At 38.5% G+C, this 22,847-nt stretch overlaps 1 protein-coding gene across 1 annotated transcript in view; it reads right to left on the bottom strand.

Annotated features, from left to right (window-relative positions):
- Positions 1 to 426: 426 nt before the first annotated feature.
- ATP6V1G3 (ATPase, H+ transporting, lysosomal 13kDa, V1 subunit G3) overlaps positions 427 to 22,847 on the bottom strand; it is a 64,623-nt gene continuing 42,202 nt past the window's right edge. The window contains exon 3 of the mRNA XM_006892117.1: positions 427 to 600. Within this exon, the coding sequence (XP_006892179.1) occupies positions 427 to 600 (174 nt within the window). The remainder of the gene's footprint in view (positions 601 to 22,847) is intronic.

Raw genomic sequence — 22,847 nt, 5'->3', positions numbered from 1 at the left:
GTTATAGAAAGGCTTCATCAGGTCTTTTGTTCACAAGGGTACTATGAGTTGTGCTTGACTCAACGACAGTCAACAAGAACAATAACAATGTGAGTGTAATGATTACTTTCCTTTAAACATTCAATTTTAAACCTGAACTAACAAAACATTTCCTAAATTAAGGAAAAAAGAAATAAGCACTAAAAGTTTCTAAAATATTTTTAAGTATCAGAGACCTACATGCTTAGCCTTCTTCAAGAGAAAAAACTGTTTCCAGAAAATATGAAGACAACCAATATTTTTAAATTTATTTTTTAAATTCAGTGCCCCTGCCCATATTGGAATTGGTAGATACTCAATACATGTAAGGTTAACATTTTAAACTCTGTAATATAAACCTGAAGTTATAAACAACTGGGGCAGGTTTGTGAGGCCTTGGCCACACATTTAGATGATTGGTCTGTAGTTTGCATGGATTTCTGGTTTCAGGTCATAGACCATGCTCAAAAGCTGGCTCATCACACTCTCCATACACTTGTTGTAGCTTCCTCTCAGTTCTTGTATTTTTTCCAGCGTTTGCTCTTCTATTTCTTCCGCAAGGCTGCTCTGAGAGCCCATTACCTACCAAAACAAAACCAGTAGAAGTCACTAAAGTATGCATCCTATAAAGGGACTCTGGAGGCACAGTGCTTAAATAGTTGCTGGCCAAAATATTAATGGTGTCAATGCAACAATGGCTCTTTATGAGGAAAAAAACCACAACAACCTGGCATTTCTTTTTCCTGTGGTGTTTCTGTTCTGGTCTGCCCTGGACGGTTTTTATGAGTCAGAATTGATTTGCATGGAATGTAAAGGCTGGTAGGAGAAAAGGAAATAATATTGTATAGATAATGAACCTTACACCAGAATAGGTGAGAGGAAGGCCTCGATTAAAGGAATGGGTGATTAGACGTTATATGAAAATTAAGAATCTGGAAAAAGACATGTATTACAAAGTGAATTAGGGAAGGGAGGAAAAGATATAAAAATGAATGAATGAAGACACAACCTTTTTGTAAATTTTCACAAACAGTATAATTTTAAAAAGTAAAAGAAAATTGACCTACACCCTTGTATGACAAGAGTCATAAAAATTTAATTGGTTTGAAATTAAGTTTGGTTTTGTCTGTTTATCAATAATTATCCAATGGTCTATATATTTTCTGTTGTATTACCAGAATTTTCTCAGAGAATGAAGAACATGATATGACTGGGATGGATACATTTTCTAAAAAGAAAAGTTGTCCAAGGCATGTTATTTACTTTTCTAAATTGACTTCCATGTAGTACAAAATAAATAACCATTTTCAACCTTTATAATATATTTCAGGTGGCCTAGTGGTAAGGAGCTGCATAGCAATCCCAAAGACACAGAGTTCAAATCCACCAGATGCTCCATGGGAGAAGGATGGGCAGTATTATCCTGAGCAATTAAATGCCTCTGAAAACCCACTGGAGGGTCAGCTATGGGTTGGTTCCTACTTGGTAGTTTACAACATTGCTTGTTTACATATGGAGCCAAATATTTTTATAAAAGTATACTCAAGCTTCCTCTATGAACTGGAACTTGGTAATCTAAAACTTGTTGTTTGTTTTCTGTATGTGTACTTGAGTTGATTATAACTCATAGTAACTCTAGGAACAAAGACTGAACATTGCCCTATAGTGAGCCAACCTCACTGTCTGACACATCTCACTCCATTGCCACAGTCACTGTATCAATCCATCTAACTCAGGGTCTTCCTCTCCTGGGCTGACCTTCTACCCTTCTCAACATGACATCCTTCTCCAAGGACTGGTCCATGCTGACCATGTGCCCCAAGTATGTGATACAGAGTTTTAAAATTCTTGCTTGAAAAAAAAAATCCTTGCTTCCAAGGAGCAATCTGGTTTCACTCTCTCTGAGATAGACTTATTTGTTGTCTAGGCAATCCATAGTATGTTCAGTACTCTTCTCCAACATCATAGCTCAAAGGTATTGATTTCTTTTAAATCATTCTCAACCATTGTTTAGCTCTCAGATGCATAGTAAGTAATTGAGGCAACCATGATTTGAATCAGGTACACCTTAGTCTTTAGAATGAGATCATTGCTCTTTGGCATTCTGCAGAGATCCTTGACAGCAGATTTTCTCAATGCAACTTGTCTTTTGGTTTCCTAACTCCGGTACCAAGAGTGTTGATTATGGATTTGAGGAATATTATATTATTAACAGTTTCTATCCTTTTTTTCTATCTATTATGATGCTGCCTGTTGGCCTGGTGGTGAGGATTTTTGTTTACTTGATGTTAGGAGCAATTCATATTAAAGTCTGTATTCCTTGATCTTCTGCAGTAAACATTTCAAGTTCTTTTCAATTTTGGTAAGCAAGGTATTATGTCATCTCCATAAAAGAGGTTGTTAATTAGTTGTCCTACAATCCTGATGCCACATTCTTTGTCATAAAGTCCAGCTTCTCAAATGATATGTTCAGCATATAGACTGAAAGCTGTTTCAAGACTGAAATGGTACAGAGAAAGGATTCAGATAACATTGATGTAAAAAGTCAAACAGACTGCTGAACACAAAGGGTGTAGAGTAGAAATATCCAAGAGAAATATTCCTCATGTTGCTGATGAGATTCGTTGTTAAAGTGTCTTTAAAGAAAAGGTGTAAGAAAGTCAGAATAAGTTCTTATGGTTATTATTTAGTCTTAACCTTCATGGACTGGTGGTTAGTGTGTACTGCGAGTTGTACTGTTAGTTCGAAAGTCAAGCCTCTTTGGCAGTTTGGATATATCAGAAAGATGGACAATCATCTCTTGTGCTATTTGTAACTTCAGAAACAAAATGAGTCCAAATTAGTAACTTCAATTTGGACTCTACAGGAGGAAGTTTTGTTTGTTTATAAGTTTATTGTAAGAGCAGGTTCAAAGTCTTCTCAATGATTTAAACCTTAATCTTTAAACTGACATGATTGCTCCTTAGTAAATTGAGTCCCTGATAGCAGACTTTTCCCACTGCTGCATGTCTTTATTTCCCCCCTTTTTCATTGATTTCCCCCTTTTATTTTCTTTTTATTCTAATTTGCACTAAACTTTATAAAGCAATTTGATAATCTAGCTAATTATTCATACACATTTGTTTGGATTTTTTCCCCCAGTGATTTCCTCCATTTTCTTTTTTTTTTTACTTTATGAAATTTACTTAGTTCACTCAGTATAATCCTTTCCAGACTCTCCCATGTTATGTCGTATTTTCTGAAGTAATTTCTCCCAAGTGATGCATAGTATTTCATCATATGACTATAACACAATTTTTCAGTCCATTCATTTTTTGATGGGTGTTTGGGCTGTTTCCGTTTTCTTGCTATTGTGAATGACGCAGCTATGAACATTGGTGTACAAATCTTTCTTTGTGTCTCAGTTCTATTTTCCTTGGATTATATTTCTAGGAGTATATTCTATGAAATAGTTGAGCAATATGGAATTTCTCTGTTCAGCTCTTTGAGGAAATGCCAAACTGCCAAACTGTTGTACCATTTTGTAATCTCCACAAGTGTCCCCATACTACGACATCCTCCCCAACATTAATTGCTTACTGCCTTGTTAAACTTTGCCACTGCTACTCGGGTGAGAAGGTATCTCATTGAGGTGGTATCTCATTGTAGTTTTGATTTGCAGCTCTCTAATTGTCAGTGATTTTGAGCATTTCTTCATGCATCTGTTAGCTTTCTGAATCTTTTCCTCACTGAAAAGTCATTCCAGAAACATGGCTTTTGACTTAATGACGCCATTGCCAAGGATATTTATTGTGGGTCCCAGTAAAATGAAATTGTTGACAATTTCAATCTTTTAGTCTATCATGATTTTGCTTACTGGCCTGGCAGTTGGGGATTTTGCCTTTTTGATGTTGGGATGTAGTCCATATCTGTAACATTTATCTTCTTAGTATTGTGATTTGTTGTTGTTGAGTTGTGTGTGTGTGTGTGTGTGTGTGTGTGTGTGTGTGTGTTTACTGATTGTCTTGCTTATGGTCTTTTCTTCTTCCATGTGATCTTTTTTGTTTGTTTGTTTTTTAATTATTTTGTATTGGTTTCCATGGAAAGTTCATATTTATTATACTTCATACAATCCTTCATTCACATTGTGTTTCATACACTTCAGTATTTTGGCATGATCCCTGACAGTGAACTGGCCATTCAATATGTCTTCTGATCTCTGCATTGCTGTTGCGAAGGGTGTTGGTTTCAGATCCAAGTAAGTTGAAACCAATAACAATTTTAATATTTCATCCATCTATCATGATATTTCCAATTTGTCAAGTGGTGAAAAATTTTAACTTCTTGATGTGAGATTCAATCCATCTTGAAGATTATAGTCTTTAATATTTTGCAACAAGCGTTTCAAGTTTCTTTCACATTTAGCAAGCAAGCCTGTGCCATTGACATAATACAGGTTGTTGATATTCTCCCTCTGATCTTGGTGTCACATTCTTCTTCACAGAGTTCAGCTTTTTAAATTATTTGCTCAGTGTACAGATTGACTAGGTCTGGAGAAAAGATACAACCTTGATGTACACCTGTCTTGATTTTAAATCATGTTCATACAAGAACATCTTGGTCTACATGTAAGTTTTGTACGAGCATAATTAACACGTTGCCGCAAATGCAGGCAAATGTGTTTCTAAGCATTGTCGTCAGTTTAAAAATGTGCGGCAACGTGTTAACTGTTCTGAGTTTCTCATTCTTTTTAATGTTAGTCTTAGTTTGTTACAATCTATACAGTCAAATGCTTTTGCATAGTCAGTAAAACACAAATAGATATTCTTCTGCTATTCTTTGCTGACAGGTAAAATCTACCTGACATCTGCAATGATACACATGGTGCCACAGTGTCTTCCAAACACAACTTTATCTTCTGACATTTATCTTTCAAGTTCTGTTCTAGCCAATTTTGGATGATCTTCAGTAATATTTTGCTTGCATGTGATAGTAATATTGTTTGATAATTTCCATATTCCATTAGGCCATTATTTTTTTAATTTGAACAAATATGGATCTCTTCCAATCAGTAGCCCAAGCAGCTCTCCTCTAAATTTCCTGGCATAGACTGGTGAGTACATTCTGGGCTCCAATCTGTTAGTTAAAATATATCAGTTGGCATTCCACAGGTTCTAGGGCCTTAGTTTTTGCCACTATATTTAAAATAGTTTGAACTTCTTCCTTTATTATCACCGACACTTGATCATGTGGTGCTTCCTGAAAGTTTTTATGGTTAACCAATTATTTTCGGTAAAATGACTGTGTATTCTTCCATTTCTTTTGATGTTTTGGTATTTTCAATGGCTTTTCTTATAAAAACCCCTTATGTTCTATACCTTTGAATGTAGGCAAATTTTTATATTATTTATGTAGTAATCCAAATAAATAAATGTAACCTTTGCAAGGAAGCCCTTGTGGTACAGTGGCTAAATACTTTCAGTGCTAACCCAAAGACTGTGTTTCTTTGGTGATTCAAATCCACCAGCAACTCCATGGAAGAAAGGTGGACAGTCTCATCCTGAACAATTTACAGTCTTAGAAACCCAATAGTGGGTTGCCTCTGAGTTGTTTTGTCCCAATGACAATGATTAAAAAGTGCCCTGATTGAGAAAGGTGTGGCAGTTTGCTTTTGAAAGGACTTAGAGTTTCGGAAACTCTATGGGTTCTATTTTTGGAAGCAGGAGTGGCAACCACTTCCTAAACAACATGCCTCTGGAAAGTCTATGAACCTTGAGAAATGACAAAAGTTATAGAAACGATTCAGGTTTTTTGTTCTTACAGTCACTATGAGTCATGCTCATCTCAATGGCAATCAACAACAACAAAGGTTCTACACAGACTTGGAATCAGCTCAATGGCAATGAATTTTTAAACTTCATAAATGCAGAAATCTGCATACTCACTGATGTATCATATGTATTAAATAGAGCGTGGGGCATAATAGATGATTGATATTTATTATTTAACTGAACAGAGTGATCAGATTGACAACTGTTAGAGATATCATATTCTCTGTGTTTCATTGCTCTGCTGCTGACACCTAAATATTTGACATTGTTGTTGTTGTCGTTGTTGTTGTTAAGTGCCATCGAGTTGCTTGCGACTCATAGCGACCCTGTGTACAACAGCCCTAAACTCTGCTCTATCCTGCGCCAACCGCACTGCCTTTGACACACCCATCCCGATTACCCCAGTCACCGAATCAATCCATCTCATAGAGGGTCTTCCCCTCCTGCGCTGTCCCTCCACCCTCCCAAGCATGATGTCCCTCTCCAAGGACCCGTCCCTCCTGGCAACATGTCCAAAGTATGTCAGACGAAGCCCCAGAATCCTTGCCTCCAAGGAGCAGCTTGGTTTAATCCTCTCCAAGATGGATCTGTTTGTTTTCCTGGCAGTCCAGGGTACATTCAGTACCCTTCTCCAGCACCACAGCTCAAAAGCATCCACTCTCCTTCTGTCCTCCCTAGTCATTGTCCAACTCTCTGATGCATAACAAGCGATTGCAAATACCATGACCTGTATCAGGCGCACCTTAGTCTCCAGAGAGACACTGTTGCTCCTGAGTACCTTTGAGAGGTCCCTAACAGCAGACTTTCCCATCGCGATACACTTTTTGATTTCCTGACTGCTGGTACCAAGAGTGTTGACTGTGGAGCCAAGCAAACTGAAGCTCTGAACACTCTCAATCTCTTCATCATCCATCCTGACGCTGCCAATTGGTCCAGTGGCGAGAATCTTTGTCTTCTTGACGTTGAGCCTTAGTCCATACTGAAGGCTGCAGTCCTTGACCCTTCGCAGCAAGTGCATGAGGTCCTCCTCAGTTTCAGCAAGCAAGGTTGTGTCATCTGCATAACGGAGATTGTTAATAGATCTTCCACCAATCCTGATGCCACAATTCTCCTCATAGAGGCCAGCCTCTCGGATAATCTGCTTTGCATACATGTTGAAAAGGTATGGAGACAGGATGCATCCCTGGCGTACACCCTTCCCTATTTTGAACCATGCAGTGTTACCCTGCTCTGTTCTGACTACTGCCTCTTGGTCCAAGTATAGGTTTCTCATTAGCACGATCAAGTGTTCTGGGATTCCCATTCTTCTCAGAATCAGCCACAGTTTGTTATGATCCACACAGTCAAACTCCTTTGCATAGTCAATGAAACACAGATACACATTTCTCTGGTACTCCCTGCTTTCAGCTAAGATCCATCTAACATTAGCTACAATATCCCTAGTACCATGACCCCTTCTAAACACAGCCTTGACTTCTGGAAGTTCTCTGCTGATGTGTTGTTCCAGTCGTTTTTGGATAATCTTCAGCAGAATTTTGTCTGCATGTGAAATCAATGAGATTGTTCTATAGTTTCCACACTCTGTTGGGTCACCCTTCTTTGGGATGGGAACAAATATAGATCTCTTCCATTCAGATTTGACATTATTAAACATAAATTGATAGTTTTATGACATATACAGTCAGTCAAGGATGTCATTTAAGAACTTTATATTTTCAAGATAACCTGTTTGTTTTAGTTTTTATTTTATATTGATTTGCTTATTAAGTTTATATGCATTGTGCTTCACACTATTCTACATTCACATTGTTTTTTCATACAATCATTCTATTAATTATGTTTTATAAAATTAATCACTATTGGATTATGCACACCATTACACTGTCTTTTCAGGTCACCACTAGGTCTTTTCCATTTCCCTTACCTCTCCCTCCACTCACCAAATTGTACAAGCCTGTGATTTTGCCCCTACCCATCATCACCACTCTGTTCCCATCCCTTCCCTCCTTGGATCCCTATACATGTTTTACTTGTTATCCCTCTGTTTTTATAATAATAGTCTTATGCAGTATTTGACCATATGAGCCTGAGTTAGTTCACCAATCCTAATGCCCTCCAGTCTCTCCCATATTATGTATTATTTTCAAAATCATTGCTCCTGAGTGCTGCATGTGAATGTGTACCATGATTTTGCAATCCATTCAGTTGTGGTTGGACATTTGGGTGGTTTCTATGTTTTTGTGATGGTAAATAATGCTTCTATAAACATTGGTGTACAAATTTCTGTTTGTGTCCTGATTCTAATTTCCTTGCAGTATATTCCTAGTATTAGAATATCTGGGTCATATGGAGTTTCATGTTCAGCTCTTTCAGAAACACCAAACTACTTCCGGAGTGGTTATACCATTTTACAATACCACCAACAGTGTATGAGAGTTCCCACCTCTCCACGTCCTTTCCAACATTTATTGCATGTTACCCTGCTAAACTTTGCCACTGCTACTGGAGTGAGGTGCAGGGGTGGCATCCACTTCCTAAACAGCATGCCTCTGGAAACTTTATTACCAAATGTTTCTTCCTGGCTGGTAGGTTTTCTTTCCACTCTATATTAAAGACTACAGTCTTTGACTTTCTGTAGCAAGTGCTTCAGGTCTTCTTCAGTTTCAACAAGCAATGCTCTGTCATCTGCATAACATAGGTTGTTGGTGTGTCTTCTTCTAATCTTAATGCCACATTTCTCTTCATAAAGCCCTGCTTTCTGAATGACCTGTTCTGCATATAGATTAAAAAAGTGTGGAGATTGGATGCATTCCTTTCCTGATTTTGAACCATGCATTTTTCAAGGAGATAGAAAGGAAATTGTCAAGTTTATTTGGAGATGAAAGAGACCCAGATAAGCAAAATACTTTTGAGAAACAGAAATGAAATGGTAGGCTTAGAACCCTTGACCTCGAGAACTACAACACAGTGGTAATAACCACAACAGCATGATACTGGTACAATGCTAGGCACATAGACCAATGGAACAGACTCAAGAACCCAGAAATGGACTCTCTACCTATGGCCAACTGGTATTTGACAAATAAATAAAACCTATCAAATCGGGAATGACCTCTTCAACAAAGGGTGCTGGTAAAACTGGGCTTCTACCTGCAGAAAGCTGAAACAAGATCCACAGCCCACCCAAAACACAAAAATCAACTCATTGTGGATGAGAGACCTGGGGGGAAAGTCTCAAACCAAAAGGGTCATAATAGACACACTGGGACCAAGCTTAGCAGGCCTAGTCTATGGTATAAAGAGGCTTACAAATACAACCAGAAATGCACAATCTGGAGTTGATAAAATTGGTAAATGGGAACTTCTAAAGATTAAATCCCTATGTACATAAAAAAAAAATTCCCAATAGGGTAAAAAGAAAACCTACTACCTAGGAAAAAACATATGACATGCCATCTCAGACATCTCTTAATAAAAGTTATAGAATACTACTGGGCCTCCAGAAGAAAAAGACTTTGCACCCAATTAAAAAAAATAGGCAAAAGACATGGAAATACTTTTCACAGATGAAGACATTTGGATGCCCAACAGACACAGGAAGACAGCTTGTTTTAAGAATAATAACTGGATTGTGCTGCCAAGGTCAGGCAAACGTGCTCCAGTCACTATGCTTTGAATCTATAGGTGTTACTGTTGTTAGGTGCCGTCAGGCCTACTATAACTCTTAGCAAACCTGTGAAAAACAGATGCGAACCATGTCCTATCCTGTGCCAGGCTTATCATTCTGGACACATTTGGGTCTGTTGTCATAGTCACTATACGAATTCATCTCATTGAGAGTATTCTTCCTTTTTGCTGACCTTTTCAAATATAGTGTTCTTTTGTAAGGAATATATATTCGTCTTTCCTAACAACATGCCCAAAGTATATGTGACAAAGAATCATCATCCTTGTCACTAATGAGCACTCTGGTTGTAATTTCTCCAAGATACATATATTTGTTCTTTCTGCAGTCTGTGGGGTATTTAGTACTCTTCTTCAAATGACAACAGAAAAGCATCACTTCTTCCATCACACAAAACAAATGATTGGAAAAACCATAGTTTGTACCAGGTGCACATTCTCTTTAAAGTGGCATTGTTGCTTGTCAATACTTTGGAGACTTCACTGACAGCTGATACTCCCAGCATAATACTTCTTTAGAATTACTGACTGCTGATACCAAAATTATTGATTGTGAAGCCAAATAAAATGAAATAATTGATAATTTCAATCTTATGTCTGTCTATCATGATGTTGCTATTGGCCTGGTGGTGAAGATTTTCTTTTCTTGATGCTGGGATGTAATCCCTATTGAAGGTTGTAGTCTGATCTTCAGCAACAAATGTTCAAGTCCTCCTCACTTTCAGCTTTCAGCAAGCGAGAGGTTTCATCTGCATAATACAGGTTGTTGCTTAGTATTCCTCCAATCTTGTTGATACGTTCTTTTTTCATAATATCCTGCTTTACACGTTATTTACTCAGCATACAGATTGAATAGGTTTTGAGAAAGGTTACAACCCTGAATCATACCCTTCTTTAAAAAATATTTTATATTAGTCCACATGAAAAATTCATATACATTGTGTTTCACATATTTCTTCTTTCATTGTGCTTTATGCAATCATTCCCATATATTGTGCTTTATACAGTTAATCACCATTAGTTTATAACCAGTGTTAATCTATCTTTTCACATCCCCTCTGTTTCTCTCCTAATTCCTTTACCTCCTCCCTCTGCCCACAAAACTTTGTGACCTTGTGGTATCTCCCATCCGTATCCTTTATATCCTTCCCCTTTCCCCTTTTGGCGTTTTGTACACAATCTTATTAATTATCCTTCAATTTTAAAATAATGGTTTATGCAGTATTTGTCCTTACTGGACTTGTGTTAGTTCACTCAGAATAATGTTCCCTGTCATATCCATATTATATAGTATTTTGCTACCTCACTTCTCCTGAGTGCTGTATAGTATTTAATCATGTGAATATAACACAATTTCTAAACCCAGTCATTTTTCTGATGGGCATCTGGGCTGTTTCCATTTTCTTGCTATCGTGAATAATGTTGCTATGAACATTTTTGTCTAAATCTCTGTGTAATTTCTTTTTTTTCCCCCTTGGTGTGTATTCCTAGCAGTGGAATAATTGGGTAATACGGAATTTCTATGTACAGCTTTTTGAGGAAATGTCAAAATGCTTTTCAGAATGGTTGTACTATTTTAAAAAAAATTCATAATTAATTTTTTTGTTTTATTCTGTTTTTAGTAGTAGTCTTTCATTACCCTTTTACTATGTATAGGACGTTGTTAGCATCTTAATACCTGTAATTTGTATTTTTCTCTTCTTGTTTTGTTTTGTTGTGTGCTGTTGAGTCAGATCTGACTGGCCCATCCTTCTCCAGTGGAGAATCTGTTGGATTCCAACAGCGTACCTTTGGGATTGGTGGTACTATTTTATAATCTTATCGTCAATATATGAAAGTTCTAATTTCTCCACATCTTTTCCGATATGTATTGCCTGCTGTTCTGTTAAATTTTGCCATTGCTACTGGGATGAGATGGTATTTTATTGTAGTTTTGATTTGCATCTCTCTTATTGCCAGTGATTTTGAGCATTTCTTCATGTGTCTGTCTGTTATCTGGATGTTTTCCTCTGTGAAAAGTCTTTCGATGCCTTTGCCTATTTTGTAATTGTGTTATCAATCTTTTTCTTGGGGAGGTCCTGTAGTATTCGGGAAACTTTCATTAGGAGACTCTTGTCTGAGATGACATTGCCTAATGTCAGTAGGTTTTCTCTTAATCCTAATGGGGATTTTTTTTTTGTACACAGGGAATTAATCTTTAGAAAGTAGCATTTATTTATTTTATCCTATATTGGATGCATATTTTTGACATATTTGCTACCTACCATATGCTAGGCCTCTAAGTTTGGTCCCATTTTCTCTTTTATGATCTTTATGATTTGGGACTTTACCTCTAAGGCCTCTGAACCACCATAAGATGATTTTTGTGTATGGTGTGAGATGTGGATCCTGCTTTGGTTTTCTGTCGGTAGAAGTTTTACCAGCACTATTTGTTGAAAAGCTGGTTGTTTCCCTGTTTAATAGGTTTTGTTTCCTTATCAAAAGTCAGTAGGTATTGACTGTAGATTGTTGTTGTTGTTATGTGCCATCGAGTCGTTTCCAACTCATAGTGACCCTATGTACAACAGCCCTAAACGCTGCTCTATCCTGCGCCAACCGCACCGCCTCTGACACACCCATCCCGATTACCCCAGTCACTGAATCAATCCATCTCATAGAGGGTCTTCCCCTCCTGCGCTGTCCCTCCACCCTCCCAAGCATGATGTCCCTCTCCAAGGACCTGTCCCTCCTGGCAACATGTCCAAAGTATGTCAGACGAAGCCCCAGAATCCTTGCCTCCAAGGAGTAGCTTGGTTTAATCCTCTCCAAGATGAATCTGTTTGTTTCCCTGGCAGTCCATGGTACATTCAGTACCCTTCTCCAGCACCACAGCTCAAAAGCATCCACTCTCCTTCTGTTCTCCCTAGTCATTGTCCAACTTTCTGATGCATAACAAGCGATTGCAAATACCATGGCCTGTATCAGGCGCACCTTAGTCTCCAGAGAAACACTGTTGCTCCTGAGTACTTTAGAGAGGTCCCTAACAGCAGACTTTCCCATCACGATACACTTTTTGATTTCCTGACTGCTGGTGCCAAGAGTGTTGACTGTGGAGCGGAGCAAACTGAATCTGTGAACAATCTCAATCTCTTCGTCATCCATCCTGACGCTGCCAATTGGTCCAGTGGTGAGAATCTTTGTCTTCTTGACATTGAGCCTCAGTCCATACTGAAGGTTGCAGTCCTTGACCCTTTCTCAGCAAGTGCATGAGGTCCTCCTCAGTTTCAGCAAGCAGGGTTGTGTCATCTGCACAACGCAGATTGTTAATAGATCTTCCACCAATCCTGATGCCACAATTCTCCTCATAGAGCCCAGCCTCTCGGATTGACTGTAGATAGATGGATTAATTTCTGGGCTCTCAATTCCATCCCATTGATCTATATTTATCATTGTCCTAGTACCATGCTGTTTTGGTTATTACAGCTGTATAGTAGGTTTTGTGATCAGAGCGGGTTATGATTCCCATTTCGTCTTTGTTTTTCAGAGGTACTTAACTTATTTGGAGCCTCTTTTCTTTCCAAATAAACTTGTTAAATGCCTTTTATTTTTCTAAAGAAAATGAATTTGGTATCTCTATTGGGATTGTGTTAAACATGTAGATGGTTTTTGGTAAGGTTGTCATTTTCATTGTATTGAGTCTTCCTATCCATGAACATGGAATATTTTTCCATTTATTTAGGTCACTTAATGTTTCTTGCACTAGTATTTTGTAGTTTTCCTTATACAATCTTTTGCGTCTCTAATTAAGTTTATTCCAAAGTATCTCAATTTGTAGTTGGGATACCATCAGCAGCCACTATCACTCTCACACCCTGGCTGGCCGCCAATGCCATCAGCAGATGCTTTCCACGCATCTTTTGATGTTCTCTGCAGCCCGCTCCCACAGGTGTGTCTGCCACTTGCACTCAGTCAGTCTAACAGAGCCTCATCCCAGAATTGCCCAGAGCACCACCAACTTCACGAGGGTTATTGACTGAAGTGGCCAGAGGCCTGGAACATCATATCAGGGTTAGTTGAGGGGCTGGAGGAAGAGGTGCTATTGGAAGTAATGAAGTGAGGCAACAGTGGGACCAACACTGAATTTGGAAGCTGTTTAATGAGGAAGTGTCTTTCATTTGTTCTTCTGAGTGAAATGCGTATCTGTCAGATCTGGTTATAAAGCTGAGCATCCCGAGTTAGACAGACAAGGAAGAAGGATTGGTCAACTTCTTCTGAAATAACAGGCCTTAGAAAACCCAATGCACATTTGAGTATACTTAAGCTAACAGATATGGCACTGGAGGCTGAGCCTTCATATTGGGAAATATAAAAGAGAAGGAACAGTTGCAAGCAGACGCTAATGATTGCATGTGGAATGTGAGAAATATGAATGTAGGAAAAATATTATGGAAAAAATTAGACACAAATATTGTCACACTATGCATTGGAAAAATGAGGAGGATTGGCTTGGGACAGTTTAAATCAGAGAATTACACCATCTACTATGTTGTTGTTGTTGTTGTTATGTGCCGTCGAGTCACCTGCGACTCATAGCGAACTTATGTACAACAGCCCTAAACTCCGCTCTGTCCTGTGCCAATCGCACTCCCATCCCAATTATCCCAGTCACTGAATCAATCCACCTCATAGAGGGCCTTCCTCTCCTGTGCTGTCCCTCCACCCTCCCAAGCATGATGTCCCTCTCTAAGGACCGGTCTCTCCTCACTACATGTCCAAAGGATCTACTGTGCTAGAAAAAAAAATACCATGGGCTCCCAAGAGAACAAACAGATCTGTCTTGGAGAGAGTGGACCCAAGTTGATCCTTGAAGATAAAGAATTTGAAGCTCTGTCTAACATACTTTGGACCTGTGGACAAGAGGGACCAGTCTTTGCATAAGGATATCATGCTTCAAAGAATGGAGGGATAGCTCAAGAGAGGAAGACACTGGAGGAGAGGAATTGACACAGTAACTTTGGAATTAGGGGTAGAAGTCTCAGAGAAAGTGAGATTGGCTCATGGCATGACAGGGTTAAGTGCTATTGTGCATAGAGGCTCTATGAGTTGCAAGTGATTTGATGGTACACAACAGCATTATGAATAGTTTTCCTTTCTTCGTTTCCTTATCTACACTTCGTTTGTTATTGCAGAGGAATCCCACTGAATTTTGTGTATTGACCATGTATCCTGCCACTCTGCTAAATTGCCCTCCCAGGTCTATGTGAGCCCTGGTAGCTTAGCGGCAAGAAGCTGTGCTGCAATCCCAAATACGCATGGTTGAAGGCCACCAGCTGCTTCATGGGAAAAGGATAGGACGTTTCCTCGTATGCTTTTAACTGCCTCTGAAGAAAACCCACCAGAGGGTCAGCTATGAGTTGGTTCTGACTCTATGGTACACACCAACAGGTCTAAGTGTTTTTTGTTGAGTCTTTGGAGATGATACTATCATATAATCTTCATATCATGAGAGTTTTACCATTTCTTTGTCAATTTGAATGCCTTTTATTTCCTTTTTCAAAACCATTTACCCTCCAGGATTCAAATGCTTACCCTCAGGCAGGACCCACCTAATTTCCTTCAAGTCTACTACTACTATTGTGGTTCAGGCTATTCTTTACTTCAAGTCTGTTAATGGTTTTTTAATGTATTTTGCTAGTTTGTCCTTTAGTGGGTAGATGTTGACCCAGGTCATATACACTTGCTAGAGTGTGCCTGTACTTGTTTTATAGTGACCTATCTTTTATTGTGGTTTTCATCTTGAAGTCTATTTTATCAGAGATAAGTATCGTCACTCTTGCTTTTTCTGTGGGTGCCATTTGCTTTTTCTACCCTTTGGCTTTTAAACATTTTCCTTGTTTCTTAGATATGTCTCTGTAAGCAACATGTTAATGGGCTTATCTTTTGTCTGGGAGTCGGTTTTTTTTGGTTTTTGTTTGTTTGGGGGGGTTGGTTTTTTTGTAAAAAACAAAAAAAATTTTGGTCCATTCTGTTATTCTTTTTCTCTTAATTGATGCATTTAATCCATTCACATCAGGTGTGATTATTGATTTTATCACTGCCAATTTCTCTATTTCTTTTTCTGTTACTGGTTATTATGGTCCATCTACTTTCTTTGGTTTCTCTGTGTGAAGGACTTCCCTTAGAATTTCTTGTAGGGTTGGTCTTGTTTTCACAAATTTCTAAACTGTTGTTTATCTCTGAAAATTATCTAATTCCTCCTTCATGTTTGATGGACAGCTTTGCTGGATACTAGATTCTTGGCTGGCAATTGTATTCTCTCAACCTTCTGTATATGCCATCACATTGTCTTCTTGCTTACATGGTTTCTGCTGAGAAATCAGAACTTATTCTATTTAGTTCTTTTTAGGTGACTCTTCGTTTTTATACTAATTTTGTATTTTATTTTCTCTTTTATTTTAGAGAATTTGAGTGTGATATGTCTTGACCTTTTCTTCATGTGTCTTGTCTGTTTGGGGTTCACTGAGCTTCTTGAATGTGGATTTCCTCATTCTCATAATCTCTGGAAAGTTTTCTTCTAGTACCACTTCCACAATATTATTAGTGGTTTCTCATCTCTGCAGGTTCTGGAATTCTGAGCATACATATATATGGGTTTTTTATGTTATCTCACATTATTCTAATGTTTTCTTCATTTTCCTTCTGTCTCCCCTATTTTTTTCTTCTAGTATGTTCCCACTGAGACTTTTGTTTTCCAGCTCACTGACTTTCTGTTCTCTCTCTTCTGTTCTGCTTTTTTGTCTCTCCAGCATGTTAGAAATGTCTACCATTTTGGTTTTGATATTCTGGATTGTATTTTCATGCATTTTTGTCTTGGCTGTACCCTCTCTGTCTTGTGAAATTTTATAAGTTATTGTACCTCTTTATCAGTAGTTTCAGTTCTTTCATCCATCTTTTGTAGTTTCTACTGTACTTATAGTCAAGTTCCTTCCTGTCAGTGTAGGTCTTCTCGCTCCCTGTATCTGAAACAGTTACTTCATTTATGGCTTCCATTTTTTCTTCTATCATTTGCACCTTCTTCCATAGCTGATCATATTACTCCACATCAATATCTTTCTCTGGTTCTCTGTCTCTGTGACATTTGCTTTATATGTCCTCCATTCTTACTTCCATCATTTGTACCTTCCTGAGCTAGCTTTTTTACTCTGTGCCAATATATTTCTTCTACCTCTCTGTCTCTGGGGTATTAATTTGATCTACAAGATGCTCTAATTTTTTAGAAGGCTTATTCCCTCGCCACCCCCCCAACCCACAATATTTGAAACTGTCTACTGTTTCTTGATAGTATGTGAAGTTGTTGTTGCTATCTGTTAGACCATTTCTATTGTTTCTGTGTAGATTGTTCACAGTTCTTTATAATCTTACTGATTAGTTGCAGACTTAAAGTGTTTCCCTTATAGGGAAGGTCAAGTTACTAAACCAGAAGTCTTTTCTGGTCCTTTGTAGTGGGAAAGTTAGCCTTTCTTGAAGTTCTCCAACTTCTTTATGGACAGTATTGCAATAATCTAGCCCAAGTGCTGCCTGCCTCTTTTCAAGTTTTTAAGTGTTCTAGGTAGTTCTCAGTGTGACTAGAGACCAGTTTCCAGCTTATACTGTGCTCTCTGTATCTGGGATGGGGTGAAGAGGGCAGGGCCCTGTACCTCAATGCAAGTGCCCTCTCAGGTCTTGCATATAGCCTGCTCCCATCCCTTCTAAAGTTTATAATTGTCCTGGTGCTGCTGGTATGCAGAGAAGCCAGAGACCAATTTCATCCTAGCTGTACTTCTTTTGATGTGGGTTTGAGGGGCAGAGTCCCACATACATTTAAGCTACAGCCCTCTGAGGTTCTGTGCATAGCCTGGTGGGAATCTCTTCTGCCTGCACCCACTTCTTCTAAACTTTGTATTTGTCCTTGGTGCTGTTGCTGTGCAGTACAGCCAAAGACCAACATCCCCCCTGGATGCACTGTATTTGGTAAAGCACACCTATCTTTATTTTAAACCATTCAGGGTCACTATCAGTTGCACGTGACTCAATGACACACAACAACAACAACAATATCAGTGTTCCCTTGCTTTATTTGAACACCAGCTTCTTGGTCTAGGCATAGCTTTTATGCTATTAAACAATTAAAATAATTTCATAATTAAATGTTTTAGTGATTCAGTGGTAAGGGGCTGCACTGCCAACTCAAATGTATAAGGTTCAAATCCACCAGCTTCTCCATAGGTGAAAGATTAACAGTCTCCTCTGGTGTGATATACTGCCTCTGAAAACCCACTGGGGAGATCAACTGAGTTGGTTCTGTCTCTACATCAATTTGGAGCTGAAGTCTATGTGTATTGTTGTCATGTGCCATAGAGTCTACTATGACTCACAGTGACCCTGTGAACAACAGCTCTGAACCTTGCCCTATCCTGAGCTAACCTCATCATCTCTGACACACTTCCCTGTTTGACTCGTTGACTGGGTCAATCCATCTCATCCAGAGTCTTCCTCTCCTGTGCCTCTTCCTCTACCCTTCCAAATATGATGTTCTTCTCCAAGGGTTGGTCCCTTCTGGCAACATGCCCAATGTCTGTGAGACAGAGTTTCAAAATTCTTGCCTCCAAGGAGTAACTTGGTTTCACCCTTTCCAGCACAGACCTTTTTGTTCTCTTGGAAGCCCATGGATGTTCAATACTCTTCCCCAGCACTACAACTCAAAATCATCAATTCTTCTGTATTCCTTAGTAGTTTTCCAGCTCTCAGATGCATAGTGACCTATTGAGAAGACTGTGGCATGGATCAAGTGCATCATAAACTAACATCATTGGTCTTTAACACTCTTTAAACTGTATCCTAACTGCACACTTTCCTCAGTAATTAATATTTTAATTTCTTGACTGTCAGTGCTAAAATGTTTAATGTGAATCTGAGCCAGATGAAACTGTTTACAACTTCAAACTTTTCTCCATGTATCATGATACCAGAAGTTGTTTCAGTAATAAAAATCTTTGTTTTCCTTTTGAAGTCTATACGTACCCATCTCAAAATGGCAGTTTTCATCAGTCAATAAATTGCCTTACCTGTGTTCAAGAGTCTTAATTTCAAGTCAAGCAAAAGGTTAAATCTCATTCTCACATGCAAGACAAATAGTTCTGTACTCTCAATATGAATTGCTTCAGTGAAATGGAGCTCCTTCACCATAACGATTCAGAAAGAAAAGATTTTATAGAATAAAATTCTTCAATAGGACCAATACAACTATTTTCCTGTCTGTTATTCCCACGATTGCTTCTAGTAACAGTGAGGGTTTTTTCCATTCCAGTCCAGATTTCTTTTTAGCAATTTAACTCCACCTCACTTACTTTGGTCATGTGACCAGAAGAAATCGGTCCTTGGAGAAGGCCATTATGCTCAGAAGGGTCGACAGACATTGCAGGAGAGGGAGACAGACCCCAATGAGATGGATTGATACAGTAACTGGGGAGATGGGGGTTGGTGTGTCAGAATTAGTAATATTGGCTCAGGACGGGGAAAGGTTCAGAGCTGTTGCACATAGGGTTGCTTTGACTATGCATCACAGGTGACTCAACCAAAAACATTCTATGACACGTTTGGAAGCAGGAGTGGCATCCACTTCCTAAACAACATGCCTCTGGAAACTCTACAAACTTTGATATACAGAGTCGCTATGCGTCTTGCTTGACTTAAAGGCAATCAACAACAACAACACAACAATATCACCTTCAGTAAAGGATACCTACTGAATAGCAGCAATAAGTTAGAATTCTATAAATCTTAACATACAAAAGTGTTTCTTGATCTATAACTCACATTTATACTTCTGTTTCTCTTGGTAATTCAGGAAACTTAGAGTAATGGACATGTAAGGAAGAATTAAAAAGTAACAAAAGAACTGCCCTTGAAGCACCAAACCCCCAGGAGGTAGAAATCTGACCTTTTTGGTCTCCTTCAAGTCCTTTTCTTGCTGTGAGTTAATGATGTTAAGATTTAACTGTAGAAGCAATATGCCTAACATGAATGTCAGGTCAAGGAAGGAAGATAATTGTAAATGCCCTTACAGTGTGCTTGACTAGTGGAGACCCAAACATGTTGACCTTTGAAAGTGAACTTTTGATCAACTAATTGTAAAATTGTAGGAAGATGGGACAAATGCTATATGGTGCCACTTTTGTACATTGAGACTGACATCGGGGTGTGGGTAAGACTGAGAAAAACTGGATATATTATGTTTACTGCATGGAAGTCTTTGAGGGAGAGAATAGTTTAAAAGTATTATATTTCAGGGCATTATGTTTATCATAAGAGTATGGAATGAGGGTTGCAGAGTGGATTATATTTGGGGTGGGGGTGGGGGGTGTGCGGGGGGTATTGTGTACCAATGAAGGAGTTTTTCTTTTGCTTTTTAAAGAAAGGAGCAAACAGGGGCAGGGGGAGGCAAGGAGGGCAGGGAGAAAAGTGCAACAATGAATGAATGGAATTCCAAAATCTCTGTAGATGTTCATTGAAATAAAAAAAATTAAAAAGAAAAAAAAAGAAAGTAATAAAAAAAATTGTAGGAAGATTTGGTGGCCTAGTGGTGGTAAAGAGCTGCTTTGCAATCATAACGACATGTTATCTGAATTCATCAGTTGCTCCACAGGGAAAGGTTGGGCAAGATCTTCCAAGATTTCCCTTCCACAGGGAAAGATCTTCCTTGAGATTTACTGCCTGTGAAAATCCACCGGAAGGTCAACAATAAGTTGGTCTCAACTAAATGGTACACAAAAACAGTGGTAAAATTTACTTACAGCTCTATGACAACAATGAGGAGTTTCAGTTATGGTCCAAAGCAGAGAGCAAATATTATGAACCAGATAGAAACCTTGTAGGATTCTTCTGGAAAAAATATTTCAACACATTTATCCCTACTAATTTCTGAAAATTATTTTCAGTTTTGTTATTACTTAAAAAATCACACAAAATATTATACCACAAGTATCAACTTAGGTGTGATAATTAAATTTAATTAATACTAAGTATTATTGTTTTCTTAGATCTTAATATGTAATGGTTCTGAAGGGATTCAAGCAGAAAGATGAAAGCACAGAAGTACGTCCACTGGTTCATAATTTTTTAAATTTTATATTGCTTTGCATACAAAATTAATATATATTATTCTTCACACTCATTCACATTCATTGTGTTTTATAAATTTAATCATCATTGACCTATGCCCACCATTACCCCATGTTTGCAGGTTCCCATTAGATCTTTCCCATTTCTGTAACTCACCCCTGCCAACCAAATTCTGTGATCCCATGATTTTCCACCTGTCCTTTTTCAGCTCCTCTTTTCCCTCTCCTTTCCCCCTTGAACATTCATACACATTTTAGTACTTCTCTTTCTATTTTACAATGATAATCTTAAGTGGTTTGATCTAGATAAGACTGAATTAGCTCACTAAGCATAAAGCTTTCCAGTCTCTCCCATGTTTTATAGCATTTTTTAAATTGTTGTCCCTGAGTGCTGCCTAGAATTCTATCGTGTGAATGTGCCACAATTTCTCAATGCTTTCATTTTTTTGTTGTACATTTTGGCTATTTCCATGTTCCTGTGATTGTGAGTAACATTGTTATAAACTTGGGTGTATATATCTCCAATTGTGTCTCAGTTATATGTTCCTTGGGGTGTATTCCTAGGAGTGGAATAGCTGGGTCACATGGAATGTCTACATCCAGCTTTTTGAGAAAATACCAAACTGCCTTCCAGGGAGGTTGTACCATTTTACAATCAAACCAAACAGTGTATTACAGTTACAATATTTCCCCATCCTCTCCAATATTTATTGATTGCCTGCCTTTTTAAATTTTGCCATTGCTACTGGGATGAGATTGTACCTCATTGTGATTTTGATTTACATCTCTCTTATTGTCAGTGATGTTGAGTATTTCTTCATGTGTCTGTTGATCATTCAAATGTCTTCCTCTGTGAAAAGTTTTTCCATGTCTTTTGCCCCCTTTACTATTGGATTATCAGTCTTTTTCTTGTCGAAGCCCCGTAGGATTCTGTAAACTTTTGTTATGAGACACTGGTCTGAGATGTCATTGCCAAACATTTTTTTTCCTAGTAAGTAGGTTGGTTTTCTTTTCACCCTGTTTGAAGAGGTTTTTCAAGTACACAGGAATTTAATCTTTAGAGGGTCCCTGCGGTGTTTGTTTCTCTGTATGTAGGGAAAGGCAGCTAGCTGACTGTGTGAGTGAGGTCTGTTGTCCTAACCACAAAGGTATTGTCCATCTACCATTCAACAAGGGAATTGGCCAGTCTTAGCAATTTACAAGAGGATTGACTAGTCTCACCAGTAAATCAAACAGCTCCAGCTCCAGAGATAAGAGATACTTCCTGCACCAGAAAAGAGTCTTCACATAACCAGAGAAGAGAGACATCCTCCAACCTCTACCAGATTGCGGCATCAGTGAGAGCTGAACTGCAGAATTGGACGTGAGATGGGACTTTGGTGTGGGGGCAAGACTGAGAATTTTGAGAACAATTACAGGGGAAGCCAATACTGCCAAGGATTGAGAACTTGGGAACACTTACAGCCTCAAGGCTGAGGTGCTTGTGTACACCTATTTGAAGCTACATTGACTGCAATTTGTTGTTAATCTGAATTATTACCTTTTAATTCTCCCAATATGGTTCTATGTGATCTGTGAGCTATCACATCAGATTTTGAACCCAGCTAAGCAATAAGATTGGTGCTGATGAGTGAAAAGAGGCATGGGACTGTTGGGGACATGTCTGACCTCATGAGAATTGGTTTTGTGTTATTGATGCTGTGGGCAGGCATAGATTTCTCCTGTGAGGTTGGTAAAGGTCTGATGTGGCACATTCCATGTGGCCTTTGCTATTTTTACAGTCCTATTTGTCAATTTTATCCTCTTCTGCTTGTGCATTTCTTACTATATGTTCCAGCCTATTTATATAAGCTTTTGGCTAACAGAAGAAATTAATGAAACAAGATATAATCAAGAGGCAGTGGTGATGAAGGAGGATGTTCAAACTACTCTGAAGGAATTGGCAAAAAAAAGTCCCCAGGAATTTGTGATATACTAATTGACATACTTCAATAAATAGATGCTGCTCTCGACATGCACACTAGTTAGTGTCAAGAAAGCTGGAAGATGGGGAGCTCTGGTGGCCTAGTGGCAAGAAGCTGCACTACAATCCCAGAGGTACATGGTTCAACTCCACTAGATACTCTGCTGGAAAATGGAGGGTCAATCTCCTTCTGTACCCGTCAGATCTGATTTGATGGTACACACACACAAAATA

The sequence above is a fragment of the Elephantulus edwardii genome, unplaced genomic scaffold (assembly GCF_000299155.1).
Source record: "Elephantulus edwardii isolate Elephantulus edwardi_28Jun2011 unplaced genomic scaffold, EleEdw1.0 scaffold00110, whole genome shotgun sequence".
Taxonomy (NCBI): domain Eukaryota; kingdom Metazoa; phylum Chordata; class Mammalia; order Macroscelidea; family Macroscelididae; genus Elephantulus; species Elephantulus edwardii.
This window is presented reverse-complemented; position numbering and strand designations above follow the sequence as displayed.